Source organism: Tyto alba, unplaced genomic scaffold, assembly GCF_018691265.1.
Source record: "Tyto alba isolate M040663 unplaced genomic scaffold, T.alba_DEE_v4.0 Super-Scaffold_29, whole genome shotgun sequence".
NCBI classification, from domain to species: Eukaryota; Metazoa; Chordata; class Aves; order Strigiformes; family Tytonidae; genus Tyto; species Tyto alba.
The window spans coordinates 3,694,320-3,710,329 of NW_024881303.1; the positions used below are offsets into that span (position 1 = coordinate 3,694,320).

The 16,010-nt window shown below is 45.5% G+C and overlaps 1 protein-coding gene across 1 annotated transcript; it reads left to right on the forward strand.

Moving 5' to 3' along the window:
• The first annotated feature begins 7,458 nt into the window (after window positions 1-7,458).
• TMX1 (thioredoxin related transmembrane protein 1) lies at window positions 7,459-15,016 on the forward strand. Its single transcript, XM_042799225.1, has 8 exons — window positions 7,459-7,642; window positions 7,764-7,879; window positions 8,689-8,734; window positions 9,245-9,373; window positions 10,946-10,991; window positions 11,078-11,179; window positions 12,879-12,948; window positions 13,692-15,016. Exons 1-8 carry the CDS (start codon window positions 7,500-7,502, stop codon window positions 13,868-13,870), a joined length of 831 nt encoding a protein of 276 aa, XP_042655159.1. The 5' UTR covers window positions 7,459-7,499; the 3' UTR covers window positions 13,871-15,016.
• Window positions 15,017-16,010: the final 994 nt, after the last annotated feature.

The following is a 16,010-nucleotide window of genomic DNA, read 5'->3' on the forward strand; positions in this document are numbered from 1 at the left end:
AGCAGGATCTAATCTAGCAGCTGTGATCTGAGCAGCAGTCTGAAAATGAACTGGCTTCTACGCTGAACGCAGCTTTCCTCACTGTACCTCTGGTGGGGGACAGAAATGCTATTTGTCTGGGAAGAACTGAAACAGCAGCGTGATAGATCAGCCCCTGAGGAACTGCATAATCCTGTATCTGCTGCAGGGGAAGGAGGTCAGCGGTACGCAGGGGAGGGGTCTGAGGAGAGGTTGGGTTTTAATCATGAATATTGAATTCCCTTGGCAGGGGAATTCCTCCTGCACACAGAGTCAGGCAGAGGTCTGGAGGAAAATAAGGACTTTCCTTCCTTACATATTATTTCTTGGAGGTATGCTCACAACAAAACTCTGCTCTGAGAAATGCTGTGCTAACACAGGACTAAACCTTGCCCCAGAAAGCCAGTGAACGCAGGGGACAGGAGCACAGAGGCAATGGTGGAGAGAGTGAAGGGCAATGCTGTTCGTTTGGTGGCAGCTGAGTGGAGTGGTGGCCTCTTGACAACTTGGGTGTGAGGAGGAGAAAGACAAATGGAAACTGCTGGCGTGGGAAATCATTCTCTGGAATAACGCTAATTATTTTTCAGGTATGTGCTGCGAGGGGAGAGCCAAAGGATGGCAAGATTCTTCGGAGAGAGCTGAGAGGAGGTGAGGGAGAAATCAAGAGATGGGATGGGATCAGGTTGCTGGAGAAAGAGGAGGGTTTGGGAAGAGAAGAGAGCAGAAGGACAGCTACTGGCACTTGGTCGGTTTATCAGCTGCTCTTCCCTGAAGTGTCAAATATGGAACTAGAAGAAACGCAGGTTTGAGGGTGTTAGAAAAACAGCAGAGGGGTTCGTGCAGGAGAAGCAGTGAGAGCAGCTCAGCTCACCCGCCAGCACGCCCTGGTCTGCTGGAGCTTGCTGGGCTCGGCTGAGAGCACAGCAGCTTTCACACCTCTTCCCACACCTGTGTCCCGATCCCACACCAAATCCCACCTGGATGTCCCCAGGGATGTCCCCAGACCAAAGAGGCAAAGCTGAAGAGGAAAATAAAGCTAACCAGGGCTGCAAGGTGGCCTTGCAAGAGAAGAGGGGGGTGAATAATCAAGGGAGCAAAATCTATTTGACAGAGAATTTGATACCAAAAAAAAGAGATTAAAACTACCTCAGAATAGTGCATGAAAGAGTTAAAGCAAATAAATAAATATGTGAGACAATATTAATTGTCTGAAACACAATCTGTTTGACTTTTGGTTTATAAAGATCTCTCCACTTTAGTTCCCATGGTAACTGTTGCGCAAAACCACACTTTTCCTAATCATCTCCACTGAGTTTAAAGCAATTTTGTAATCCAATCAAATGCAAAGAAGAGAATTTGTTTTTGCATTGAGGAAAACTGCTACCTAATGAGCAAACAGTGACTGGGAGAGGCCAGATTTACAATTACGACCCTGGAGAGACACTTAATTACTGAATAATTAGCAGTTACTGGAGTTTCTTAGCACACAGAGGAAAGGCTGATGGATAATGGTTGTGAGAAGGGCTGTTGTAATTCTGAGGTCTTCCAAGTAGTTTTGAAAAGCAAGAAGCAACCAACCTTGCTGCGCATGGCATTTCCACCAGCTGACACAAACCACAGTCAGGCACGGATTGCAGAAGGGCAGAAGCTGAGACTGTGAAACTCTTTGCTCACGTGGAAGCTGAAGCTCTGAAGAACCCGAAGCCGTAATACAGGGTCTTGTGGACCCTGTGAGCCCGTGCTGAGGCAGCTCAGGGGCTGGGGAGCAGCAGGACTAGGTTTTTGGATGGGAACGTGCTTCCCCACAGGGCTTCTCCGAGCAGAGTCCCCTGTGAAAGGGGTTTTCTGCTAATTCTCTCCAACTGCGTACAGTGCAAAAGCCATGTTCACAGGCACTGAGCCAAATCCGGCTTTGGGGAGGTCAGTGGCACCTCCTGTGGGCTTCACTTCAGGCAGGTGTGGTTGAATTCTCTCCCCTGATACCAAGGATTTTCATGTAGGAGGAAGCACTGACGCATGGATTGTCTTCCTGGAATGAAATCCAGAGCTACAGAAAAGTAATTAGCTCCTGACTTTAATTCTTCTAACACTGAAGTCCAGAAAACCATTCTGAGTGGAATTCTCAATGCCAACTTTCCCTAAAGGCCAAAGCCGTAAGGCAGCCCGATAAATTAGGCAGCATCAATTTTTCTTCCTACAGCAGTACAAAATGCAGCCCAAGGACTGCCTGAGACATTCAGGGTCAGCCCGATTTCACCTTGGGCTTTAGGACAATGACTTCATGTCTCCTGCCTCATATGACTACATGCAGGAAAGCTCTCTGCATAATCTCTTGGCATTTTAAAAATGCAAGCTGTGTAAATGAGGTCAGGGCTCTGATGCTGTACCTCATCCAGGGACTGCAGAGCTTGGTCTGTGTTTTGAAATAATTACCTGGCCAGCACTCTGCTGTCTTCAAGTGGTCCTTCATAAGGTCAGCCCGGGTGGGCAGCCTCTGTGCTCCTTCCTACTCCTCATTTGTCTGGTTTAGTGTTCAGCTCATCGTAAGGACATGTAAGGGTACTTAAAAAAAAAAAGAAAATACGCAGAAATAGAGCAGGTTGAACAGGTTGAATTTGTTCACATTCCAGATACAGTAGAATTAACATTCTGCAAAAAAAAAGGAAAAGAGTGGGTGAAATTGTGTGGAATTTTTAAAAAATGTTTTTGACTACTTAGAGAACTGGTTGAATTTGGAAAAATTGTTCATCTCTGTGGCTTTAACTTTGGGGAAAACGTTGAGACATTCAAGCATTTTGGTTTTTTTTTTTTTTTTTGCATTTGCAGCTCAAAAGAAAACCAAGAGGAAGCAGAGTCTTTCTACTCCCACTCCTACCTGTGGGATCTGATTTTCTGAGGCACTGATGTCATCAACTAAAGGCTGATTTCTTGATTACACAGGCATTTTTTGGTTTATCATCTTTCCTCCTGTAACAAAACCAAACAGCCTTGTGGGCAGGAGGATGTATTGGCCTGAACGTCCCCTTGTCTGACAAATGTTCTTGCTGACCGAAGCTTTCCCTGTGGTTAAGATACTCGTAATTCCTTTTTCTTCTGTCAAACAATAATCTGGGCTTGTGCTTCAGCCTCTTTCTGTGCATCAGTAGTACTCACTCTCTCTAACTGGACAACTCTTTTCATGAAACTTAACCCCAACCTTGGTCAAAATGGTGACCCATATTGTGGTAGTGTGTTGGGGGGAAAGACTGTAAACTGACCACAAAATCCCCTTTACCTCAGCTCCTTAGAAATACAACCTAAAACCATGAGTAAGAGTATTATTATTGAACAAAGAAAAATCCCTCCATGTAAACTCCTTGAAAGATGACAGGATGTCCCTAGCAGGAGAGCCAGGCAGTTTCTAACTGAAGAGGAATTTCTTCTGAACCTTCAGTGTCTTCCCTATTTAGAAGCAGCCTCAATTCTGCCGCTGTGTGGCAGTGCTGAAAAAGGACACGAAAAAAAAACCCAAGCAGTGAAAAATTCATAGAAGCATGGAATGGTCTGGGTTGGAAGGGACCTTAAAGATCACCCAGTCCCACCCCCCTGCCCCGGGCAGGGCCCCCCCTTCCCCCAGCCCAGGGGGCTCCCAGCCCCGTCCAACCTGGCCTTGAACCCTTCCAGGGAGGGGGCAGCCACAGCTGCTCTGGGCACCCTGGGCCAGCGCCTCACCCCCCGCACAGGGGAGAATTTCTCCCTTACATCTCATCTAAATCTGCCCTCTGTCAGTTTAAAACTGTCACCCCTCGTCCTACCCCCACCCCCTGACCCAGAGTCCCTCCCCACCTCTCCTGTCCCCCCTTTAAGCCCTGGGAGGCCGCTCGAAGGGCTCCCCGGAGCCTTCTCTTCTCCAGGCTGAACCCCCCCAACTCTCTCAGCCCGGCCTCCCAGGGAGCTGCTCCAGCCCCCCCAGCATCTCCGTGGCCTCCTCTGGCCCCGCTCGAGCAGCTCCGTGTCCTTCTGCTGTTGGGGGCCCCCGAGCTGGCCCCAGCACTGCAGGGGGGTCTCCCCAGAGCGGAGCAGAGGGGGAGAATCCCCTCCCTGGCCCTGCTGCCCCCCCTGCTCTGGCTGCAGCCCAGGGCACGGGTGGGTTCTGGGCTGCGAGCGCACGGGGCTGGCTCACGGGCAGTTTTCCCCACACCAACTCCCCCAGTCCCTCTCCTTGGGGCTGCTCTCCAGCCACTCCTCATCCAGCCTGGCTTTGTGCTGGGGATTGCCCCGACCCACGGGCAGGACCTTGCCCTTGGCCTTGCTGAGCTCCATGAGGTTCACATGGGCGCACTTCTCAAGCTTGTCCAGGCCCCTCTGGAAGACACCCTGTCCCTCGGGAGTGCCAGCCGCACTGCACAGCTTGGTGTCATCGGCGAACTTGCTGAGGGTGCACTCGATCCCACTGTCTGTGTCACTGATAAAGATATTAATCAATACTGGTCCCAGTACGGAGCCCTGAGGGACACCACTTGTCACCAATCTCCATCTGGACACTGCACATTGAGCTGCCCAAGCCATTCTGCGATTCTATGGTTCTGTTTGATCAGTCACTGGAGTTTGCCGAAAGGAAGTCCACGGGCAGTCCGACAGCAGCCCGTGGGGCTCAGGAGGGTTTTCACCAGTGACCCCACTTTTCATTTTGCGTGGTGGTGCAATTGGAGGCCAGAGCTGGTTGTAAAGGCAGGATTCAGTGCTCTCAGCACAGATCCCAGCAGAGAAACCTCTTCCTTCCTGCAAACACCACCACGGAATAGCAGAGCACCTTTGGCAGGCAGGACCATGCATTTCTCTCACTTCTGTACACGAGGAGGTGTGGACAAACTCTGCAATAAGACAGAACATTAAGGACCTGTAGTAAAAATTATTTAATATGTGTTGGCCCACAATTTAACTCTTGCTGCCTGTGCAAGGAAAGAGTCATGCCTGAAGCCCTCTTTAGATTCAGGACTAAGCAGAGAAGGGCAGCCCCAGGATGGTCTTGGAGACATCTCAAGTTGGTCAAGATCAGAGTCACAGGGCTCTGCAGCCTTGTGAACATAAAAGTACCTGGAGTACCCTGGAGCACCCAAAAAGTACCCTGGAGGAGTATCATACCTCTCAGTAAGCATGAGGGTAAGAAAGAGATTGGGCTGTGGTGACTAATGGATTAAACCTGTACTGTCCCTCCACCCTCTGCGTATTTCTGAAAGCAAGTCATAAAGTAAATCATAAAGCAACATCTTTTTTCAAGCCTCATGTCACATTAACAGAGCAGGCAGAGAGGGAGGGAAAAGGAGTAGCATTTGTTGCTGTGCTAATTTCTTAAGGTCACTTGAAGCCATCTCGTGGTTTTTTGGTTATTAAATCTCTTTATTCTACTGTGAACCTTGAAAGATGAGGCAGACATTTCTTCATACAGCTTGGGGGGGCTGAGGTGAATAGGCTGGAGGAAGAATGCCTAAAAGATATGCTCAAGGCTTTCTTGTTCTCAAATGACTCAAAATTTTACAAAGAAACAAGACAATGTCAATGTAATAATAACAGAGATAAAAAGTAATTCACAACAGTCCTTACCCTTAAATAATTTCTGGAACCAAGCGAAGGAGGTATGAAGTCATGCTTTTCAGGGGTTTTCAAGCTGTTTCCACAGGGAGCTTGGTGTGCCTTTGAAGCTACTCTTTATTTACAGTGAATGCTCACCAGCTCCTTTCTCCTTGACCATGGTAACATTAAATGTCAAGATAATTTTTCCTGTCTCACAGTTCCACGTGTGCCCTTCCAGGTGGGACTCAGTCCCAGAAGATCTCTCCTGTGGTGTTGTCTAAGGGCTGGGTTGCAATCGCTTCTGTTGCTGCCTGTACACTGTCACATTTTTAATCTTTTGTTAACTTGCACGTGGGTTAAATCAAATTCATCCTCCATGCAGGCATCCATTTGGACGCACTGAAGAAAGGCACATTTAATTATCCTCTTATTCAGCATGAATAAAAGGTGGGATCATGCTTCTGGTCACTTTCCCCAGGATGTAGATCAAAGCCACACAGCTTCGTAGTCACCCAACCTCCGCTCCACATGGCAATGCAATGCATTTGTTTACGCACATATTCTTCAGCGCATCTTAAATTATCAGGATGTGTCCTGCTACCCTGAGGAACCGAAGACAGCTCTTCGCACCTCATCTCATTACTGCTGCAGAAGATTCTTGGATTATCAATAACAAATTTCAAAAATTCAATTATGACTAAAACGGAATTGCAGTGAGCTGGGAGAGTGATTTATTACTGAACTCTGAATCTATGAATAACAAGCTTCATCAAGTCATTAGTAATGCTGTAGTGTTCTTCTACAGAAAGAACATACACATTGTACTATAGAAAAGTTGCCAAAATTGTAAAAAAAAAACAAAAACCAACCCAACCCCAAACATTGATTTCTTTTTTTTCTTGCATTGCTCTAATGGCTGCTGCAGACCAGCTCACTTCACCTGCCAAGGCCCTAAATTGTGGGATATGAAATTATGGCAAAGGCCCCTTTTAAGGATGAAGGGAAAGAAATGATCCAGGCAGAAAACAAAAAGGTGACATTATCACAGCTAATCCTGACCAAGAGCGAGAAAAATTTTTTGGTAAGGAAAGCACGTACATATGGAAAAAATGAGGTTCCTTCCCTTGCAAAGATTAAGGTGTTGATAGACTGCAGTGAAATGATGAGGAATGTCTGCTTGTTACCAATAACCTTTTTCCTGACATTTGATTGAGAACAAACCTACCTTCCACCACAAGTAACTAAAGATGCGGGAGAAGGAAGCAAGGGTTGGAGTGAGGGGAATCTGTTCTCCCTGCGACCCCGTACAGCCATTTCCTCACCCCATCATGGGCCACAATCTGCCTGGAGTGCCCACAGCACTCTCCCATTCCTCAGGCAGAAAATGGGGTGCAGAGGAATAACACAGCCACTGGTTTTGTTTCTGGGCAGCTGTTTGTCGTCAGGGTGTGAAAGGAGGTGATGGAAGAAGCAAGCGCTACTCACGGAGGGCAAGCAGTCCGTGAAGGACTTCTTCCTGTCCAGCTGAGGCACTGGGCTGCCTGTGGAAACTGAGGCTCTCCCTCACGTCCACGGGGTAACGCTGGGAGTGGGGTTTCCCACAGAAAAGAGCCGCCAAACCCGCCCTTTTGGCCACCGAGACCTCCCTGCGCCTCCTGTGAGGAACATGGCGGTGTGGCGGGGGGAAAGCGGCGCCGTGGGAGACGGAGAAACCAGCGCCCCCCATTGGCCGAGCCCGGTGCCAACCATCCCCCACAAACTCGACGCTCTATAGGCTGCCGCCCGTCCTGAGCCCGCCCCCAGCTCTCCCCTGCCCCGCCCAAACCAGCGGCCGCAGAACCCGCCCGCCCGTGGGGGCGAGGGGCGCATGCGCCACGGTGGGCGGGGCGGAGCACGCTCGCCGTCGCGGGGAGGCGCGGCGGGACAAGATGGCGGCCGCCGGGCGGGTGGGCGTCCTGTTATGCCTGGCGCTGGCGGCCGGCGCGGCCGCGCTGGGAAAACAGAGCCCGGTGAAGGTGCTGTCGGACGGCATGTGGCGGGAGCTGCTGCAGGGCGAGTGGATGGTGGAGTTGTGAGTCGGGAGGGGGTCGCTCGGGCTGTTGCGGGGCCCGGCGGGCAGGAGGAGGGAGGTGGGGGGGGGGGGGGTGGGGAGCGGGCGGTGCCGTTTAGTGACAGATTTGTGCTGCCCGCAGCTATGCCCCTTGGTGTCCCGCCTGCCAGAACCTGCAGCCCGAGTGGGAGAAGTTTGCCGAGTGGGGTGAGGACCTGGAAGTGAAGATCGCCAAAGTGGATGTCACGGAGCAGCCGGGTGAGGGTGTGGCGAGCTCTTCCTCCGCGTCCCCCCCGTGGTTTTGGGCTTCTGAACGCTCGGGAAAAAAATGAAAAACGCTCGGGAAAAAAATGAAAAACGTTCGGTGCAAGTGTAGATGCTTTTAAGAAATAAGCAGAATTAATAGGAAATAATATAGAACTTTTCCCGATCTCTACCAAAGGCAGATTGCTTTATGTAGAGTAAATGCCCAAGTCTTAAAGGGAACAAGAGGATTTCCCTAGTGAGTGATTTCAAAGAGTTTTTTTTGCCCTACTTTTAAAGCGTCACACAGAGCAAAGGTGTAGTTCCAGCCTCCCCTGTAGTAGTACCTCTGTTGGCAAAAGGGAGTGCAAGCAGCCTGGTCTCCCTCAGCTGAAGCTCACTTCTCTGAATTGCCCTCATGTCTGTCTGGGATTTGTAAAAATTACCTTCTCCATAGTGATACTGTTCTCCAAAGTCACATAAGAATTCTGGAACTTGGCTCACTTGGGTTGTTTTCTGCTGGAGGTTGCAGGTCATGGGGGAAAAGGAGAGCATCTCTCTCTGAAGAGCTACAGCCAAAATAGTCAAGTAGAACAGTTATCCCCAGACATTTCTTTTTTTCCCCATGGAGAAACTTTTCTGCTCTTTGCCCAGGGACCTTTCTTCTAGACTGTGCTATAGTTTGATGTGTATGAGCTTGTGTTTGATCGCAATTAAAGAGTGATACCTGGGGGAGCACTGTTTTTAATTTGATGTGTAATAACTTTTCTTGCCTTTTCTTACATGAGTACTCTACGATTCTGAAAACAACTATTCTCTTACAGGATTAAGTGGACGATTTGTCATAACAGCTCTTCCTACCATCTATCAGTAAGTAGGCAATGCAGCAGGATTTTTTTTGGAGAAGAGAGGACTTTTTTTCCCTTTTTTTGGGGGGAGCAGATGAATGGTATTTACCATACTTTCTAAGAATGTGAGTTGCTTTACACAGAGACAATCAATGTCTTACCTGCTGTGACCTCAACTGTCAGTTGATTTTTTTTTTTTTTCTTTTCCCTTCAGGCCTTATTTATTCTGTCTTTCCATGAGTGCTTCTATTTTGCAATCTTTCCTCTGTAGGTTGATCTTAATGCAGTTGCGTGGCAAGTGCATTAGGAAGATCATTATCTTTTTGTGGAATCGCAGCCTAAAGCTAGCCAAGATACACATGGAGTCAACATTTTAGAGCCCATATCACCTAAAGCAAAGTAAAACTAAAAAAAAAAAAAAAAAAGAAAAAGAAAAAAAAGACAGGGTGATGGGAGGGAAGATATTGAGTGAAAATAAATGCTGCATGCTTGGAGTGTCTAAACTAAAGGACTTTTTTTGTTTGTCTTACAGCTGTAAAGATGGAGAGTTCAGGAGATACCAGGGTGCAAGAACTAAAACTGATTTCATAAATTTCATCAGTGACCAGGAATGGAAAGCTATTGAACCAGTTTCATCATGGTTTGGTCCTTCCTCTTTCCTGTAAGTTTCAGTATAATTTTAATAATAATTTGTTGTCAAACATCCACACTTTAAGGACCTGCTGGGACAGGCCCTTAGTTGTGCTGCCTGCTGGTTAACAGCTCACACAGCATCTCTGTGCTGGTATGTGAACGTGATGGGTGGGTGGTCGTGGCCCCTTCATCAGCTGTGCAGGATTGTGTGCATGAGCATAGCAGAGATGTCCTGAGCGAGGTTTCAAATAGTTACAGGTGGCTGTATTTGTTTTACTAAACTCTTGTAGGTAACTTACTGACACTTGAAGTTTTTGGTTTTGTTTATAGGGCAGAAAGATGTTTTGCCCAGGCAAACTCTAGGAAATTAGCAATGAAAACTGGAAAATAATGTGGCAACATAGTTGTAAGATAGGGACTGGCCATTTAAGGAGACATTATCTGTAGGAAAGCTAAAAGCAGAGTGGAAGGGTGAAGGTTCCTTTGTTAAGGAAACATGCTCTTTGGAATTCTTTCTAGCTTTGTTGTCTTTAAAGCACTTTTAGTTGTTGCTGCATGTGCTGTGTGGTGGTTTCAGAGTAGTTGAGTAGCTGAGTGATAAAGTGTGTTGGGGACACCACTGATTGAGCCAAATGAACCCAGTTGTTCATGGTCTTCCTTCTGTTAGAGCACCTCTGTGTTAACTGTGCTGTAGCAGTGTTCAGTTTATAGAGTGTTATGCTAGACTGAAATTTTATGTTTTTTGTGGCTTTTCTAAAAAGTTCGGCATTGTTACTTTGTCTACTCACAGTGCTATTTGAATCTTCAAACTGTGTAGTTGGTCTCCATAAAAGTATTGGCCCACACCAAGGAATGTGTGAAACAGGGTACTAATTTTAGGATTAATATGTTTTCTGTTAAAGTGTACAGGACCAGCTCCTTTTTTTTGTGCATACTGAAACAGTATGCAGGCTTTCTTTATGGCTCACTCATTAGCAACTTAGGTGGGCTTAATGTTTCAAATTCTCCTCTCCTTTACTGTGAATACTTAATGCTGAAGTCTCAGTAACAGGGAAGTATCAAAATCAGCAGGTTATACATGGTAGATAGCCTGGTCTTCTTCACTTGTATGGAAAATACAGCAATACAGCTGAACTTAAGTGTCTGAAGATCTGTCAGTTCTTATATAACCTGTATTTTTTTTTTTAATAGACTAATTTTTTGTTTTCATAAAATCTCTAGATGCTTAATTCTTAATATCTTGAATAGAGTTCCAGCTGGCTTATCACAGATTGTTGGTTCAAATATAATTTAGAACATAAACAAAACTAACTGAAATTCATATGTCAGCAGATTCGAGTCAAGGAAACTTGTGAATTTGTAGCTGTCCATATGTGCAACATGATACAAGCTGATGTTGGTACCGAAGGTAGCTTCCTAGGAAACAAGTGTTTATTGAAATAAAAGACGACAGAAGATAAAAATCAAAGTCATTAGAAGGGAAAACAGTAATGAGCAGAAAGTTGTTCAGCATGGGACTAAATAATGATCAGTCAGGCAAATCCAAAGATGTGACTGGCTTAAAGACATTTTTCAGTTACTTTTTTCTGCTTTGTTTCAGGATGAGCAGTATGTCAGCTTTGTTTCAGTTGTCAATGTGGATCAGGGTATGTGCTTAGACCTCTACTTTATTTTATCTTAACAGGCATGATATTCAGCTGTCTTGAAATGATTCTCTTGTCTTTTATTCCAGCACTGCCATGGTTATTTAACAGAAAACGTTGGGATACCAGTCTGGGGTTCATATGCTGTCTTTGCATTGGCAACTTTGTTTTCGGGACTGATACTGGGACTTGTAAGTGAAGCACTTGAAACAGATTGGCTTGTGGATGCTGTGTATTATACTAATGCCCTCTGTGCCGCAGTCTTTACTAGTAAAACCAGTTGTTGTTGGGGTACCCAGCTCCCTGAGCTGAAAGACAGGGACAGGGAGCAAAATGAAGCCCCCATAATCCAAGGAGAAATGGTTAGTGACCTGCTACACCACTTAGACACACACAGGCCTATGGGGCTGGATGGGATCCACCCCAGGGTACTGAGGGAACTGGTGGAAGTGCTCACCCAGCTGCTTTCAATCATTTGTCAGCAATCTTGGCTAATCAGGGAGGTCCCATTTGTCTGGAGGTTAGCAGATGTGACACCTACCTACAAGAAGGGTTGGAAGGAGGATCTGGGGAACTACAGGCCTGTCAGCCTGAGCTTGGTGCTGGGGAAGGTTATGGAGCAGATCATCTTGAGTGCCATCACGCAGCACGTAGAGGACAACCGGGTGATAAGGCCCAGTGAGCCATGGGTTCATGAAAGGCAGGTCCTGCTTCACTAACCTCATCTCCTTCTATGAGAAGGTGACCTGCTTAGGGGATGAGGGAAGGGCTGTGGATGTTGTCTTGCTCAGTAAAAGTCTGCTTGGCTGGCTGGGCCCAGAGGGTGGTGGTGAATGGAGTTAAATCCAGTTGGTGTCTGGTCACAGGCAGTGTTCCCTGGGGCTCAGTACTGGGACTGGTTCTGTTTAATATCTTTTATCAATGATCTGGACGAGGGGATCGAATGCACCCTCAGTAAATTTGCAGATGACACCAAGTCAGGTGGGAGTGTTGATCTGCGTGAGGGCAGGAAGGCTTCAGAGAGGGATCTGGACAGGCCGGATCCATGGGCCAAGGCCAACAGTATGAGGTTTAACAAGGCACCGTGCTGGGTTCTGCACTTGGGTCACAACAACCCCACACAACACTACAGGCCTGGGGAAGAGGGGCTGGGAAGTTGCCTGGTGGAAAAGGACGTGGGGGTGCTGGTGGACAGCCAGCTGAATATGAGCCAGCAGTGTGCCCAGGTGGCCGAGGAGGCCAACAATATCCTGGCTTGTATCAGAAATAGTGTGGCCAGCAGGACTAGGACAGTGATTGTCCCCCTGTAGTTGGCACTGCTGGGGCCACATCTTGAATACTGAGTTCAGTTTTGAGGCCCCTCACTACAGGAAACACATTGGGGTGCTGGAGCGTGTCCAGAGAAGGGCAGTGAAGCTGGTGAAGGGTCTGGAGCACACGTCCTGGGAGGAGCAGCTGAGGGAACTGGGGGTGTTTAGCCTGGAGAAAAGGAGGCTGAGGGGGGAGACCTCATCGCTCTCTACAGCTACCTGAAGGGAGGCTGTAGTGAGGGAGGGGATGGTCTCTTCTCTCAAGTAACAAGCGATGGGACAAGAGGAAACAGCCTCGAGTTGCACGAGGGGAGGGGTTTAGATTGGATTTTTAGGAGAAAATTCTTCAGTGAAAGGGTTGTCAAGCACTGGAACAGGCTGCCCAGGGCAGTGGTGGAGTCACCACCCCTGGAGATATTTAAAAGACGTGTAGATGCAGCGTTTGGGGACATGGTTTAGTGGTGGGCTTGGCAGTACTAGGTTAACTGTTGGACTTGATGATCTTAAAAGTCTTTTCCATCCTAAATGATTCTAATGTGCAGGGTATTTGGAGGATAAGCTTGTCTTTCTGTGGTTTCAGATGATGGTGTTCTTAGCAGACTGCATCTGTCCATCTAAAAGGCACAGACCACCACAGTACCCTCACTCAAGTAAGCCCGCTATATACTTCTCATTCAGTGAAGCTCTTTGGTAAATCTTAATTAATATCTGTATGTAATTTGCGTCTGCAGGACATGAGATTTAGTGAAGAAGTTTACGCTTGTGGTTGATGCTTTGTTTTACCTGCAGCTGTTTGCCCTTAGGCTTCATAGTGGCTTTGTATTTAGCTAAAGCTAAACTATTTAAAAAAAAAAAATTTTAGGAGATAGAAAATGTTTTTATAGCATTTTCATACCTGCAAGATAGGAAATTCCATATATGCAGGGACATAGAAGTTTGAGTGGAGCTCTCAGTGTTGCTAAACTGGGGGTTTGCATAAATTTTAGGGGCAAAGTAGGGATTTAAAGAGAATTTGTATTTCTGTGGCTAGTAAGTGATACAGTTTGGGGTTAGTCTCTGGAATTTTTAAGGTAATCTTAAAAAAAGTCATGGAAGATGATCTGCATGCTGGTTTATGGTTTGTAGGAACCTGACTTTTTTTCTTTTTTAAAAGCTGGGGGAAGTTTTATATTACGTTGTCTGGGTAGTCTGTAATCTGTTAATACTTGACCTGTGGGTAACTTCATGCTAGCAACAATTCTATCTAAGATGGCAGTTTAAGTGGCTAATCCTGGCAAGTGCTACCTGAATTAAGTTCTCTGAAGTTCTGTAATAGCCAATGATGTTAAAAAAAAGTATATTTCATGGGGTAATGGTATTTTTTTGTGTATGCATGTTTTCTTTTCTCCTTAAGGAAAGCTAGCTCCAGAGTCAGCTCAGCTGCTGAAAAAGCTGGATGAGGAGCAAGAAGCAGATGAGGAAGATATCTCAGATGATGAAATGGAGGGTAATGAGGCATCCAACAGAAGCTCATCACCGAATGCTGTCAGGCAACGCCCAGTGAACACTGCTGCTACAACGGATAAATCTTAGCTTTATTTGCATGCAGGATTAAGTGTTTGAGTCACCAGTTCAAAAGGAGATAAATGTCAAATCCTTCAGCTTGAAGCGAAGAACGACTCCTGTCATGGTAATACGGATGCATTTCACAAATTCAGAAAAAAAAAAAAAAAAAAAGGGCATCTTTGGCATCAGGTATTCAAAACTAAAACATGCTGTTGCAAATGGCTGAAACTTCTGCTGCCTGTGTGCAGAGAAGTGCCAAGAAATAATTTATGTGGCTTCTTGAATGACTTGTTCTATAGGGATTTTTTTTTTTTTAACAGAATGTAAACCAGTGTACTTGTTGCGTTAGGAAACATTAGCAAGGAAAATGCACTAACCTGTTTGCTGTTAAAGCATTCAAAAAGATTTCTTGGTATAAATCTATCTAGTTGTGCTCTGAAGAAATGCTGAGGGGAAAAGTTCCTTCAGTTATGGAACATGTTCCAGGCATTTTATGTGACAAAACCTGCTTTTTGCTATGACAATGAGTGCTACAAACACCCCAATCTTTCTTCTTCCAAAGAGATGAAAGTCGCTGTCTTCATTTAGAGGAACAGAAGTTGCCCTCTGAATAGAAGCTAGAGAGCTTGTCTTTGCCATCCTCCCAGGTGGAAGCCACCACAAGTGCTCTGTGTAGTGTGGATTATCTGGCTGACCAGAAACCTGCTATTTGCACCGATTTCTTTTAGAAAAGGCTGTAGAAAACTTACATGAGCTTCTTGTCGAAGTAATTCTTCTCTAGAAACAATTTACAAGTAGCGCCACGAAGTCTTGTTTGTCTCAGTGACTCTGATTCAGGTGGGAATAGTTTACACACAGGATTCTCTGCTGAGTGCAGATCCTATCCATTCATCCTGCTGGATGGCAGTAGGACTCTGCTTATTTTTAATACATCATCAGTGATTTCTGCTTAATTAAACTTTATTGCAAATCCATTCAAGCTGAACCTGGTCTGAAGTTGAAATAACTGCTTTTTAAATTTCTTTTACAGAAAGTCATCCTTATTTTCATGAAACCATCTTGAAACAATTACCCTAATTCTTTCTTTTAAAAAACCTGTAGTCTGCTGTTTTCTGTATATTTGTTTTCACTCTGTATAGAAATAAAAAGAATGCACATGCGCATTGGACCAGTGTTACCTTGCATCGCTTGTAAAGAATTTTCCATATTCTTTCAGTTAATTTCCAGAGTATTTACAAGGGAAGGGTTAGCCTAATGCTGAGCACATTTAGGTTTTTTAACAAGCCTGTTCTTGCTGGGCTTTTTGTTTTGTTTTGTTTTTTTTTTTTTTTTTTTTTTTGTGGTTTATTTTTGTTTGTGTCTGTCTTTGTTTGTTTTTTAAACTGTTCATCTGAGTGGGTTTGCAGAACTGGCAGTTGATAAATCTATGTCAATAGTAAACTTGGTTGTGAGTAATTAAGACTGCAAACATAGAAATGTTTTTGATATTTTCGCTGCAGCCTGGCTCTCTAAAACCAGGCTCTTCTAGTGATTATTAAGAAGACAGAACATTAGACAAGCAGCTCGTAATGAACTCTGGGATATGAAAAAAATATTGGGAAAAACTATTCAGAGCTCTTGCAAGTGAATCAGCTTGTAAAGCTGTTAAGAGTACGCGATGTTTTTTAACAGTCTTGAATGCTTCTTTGTAAGTTGCGTTTTAAATATATCTGATGGATCATAATTCATCCTCCATGTTGTGAAAAAAGTGATTCTGCTGAGTGAATCTTCCAACAAGATCTTAGATGAGTGAGAATGAGTTGTTACGTAGGATTTCCTGGCATTTCCTCCTTTGACTTTTTCTTCTTCTGAACATTGGTGCTCTGGAATGTCTTACAACTTCAGTGCTGTGTTAGGAAGATAACTGATGCTTGAAAGGGTCCTTTTGGTTAAAATGAGTGCTCCTGTCATTTTTAAATATTAAATTTTTCCTGGTGTTTGAAAGACCACTGTGTGCCGTAAATGCCCTTAAGGTGTTGGTCTTGTGGGATTGCCTTAAATTATCTAAAAGTTTAGATCTTAGTCTTTGTCACTAGTAAAATAAAGCAATAAATCCCTGATATAGTAAGGAGAACTAGTAGCACTGTCTTTGGTAAATGGTGTATTTTGTTAGTTTGGAGAGGGCTTG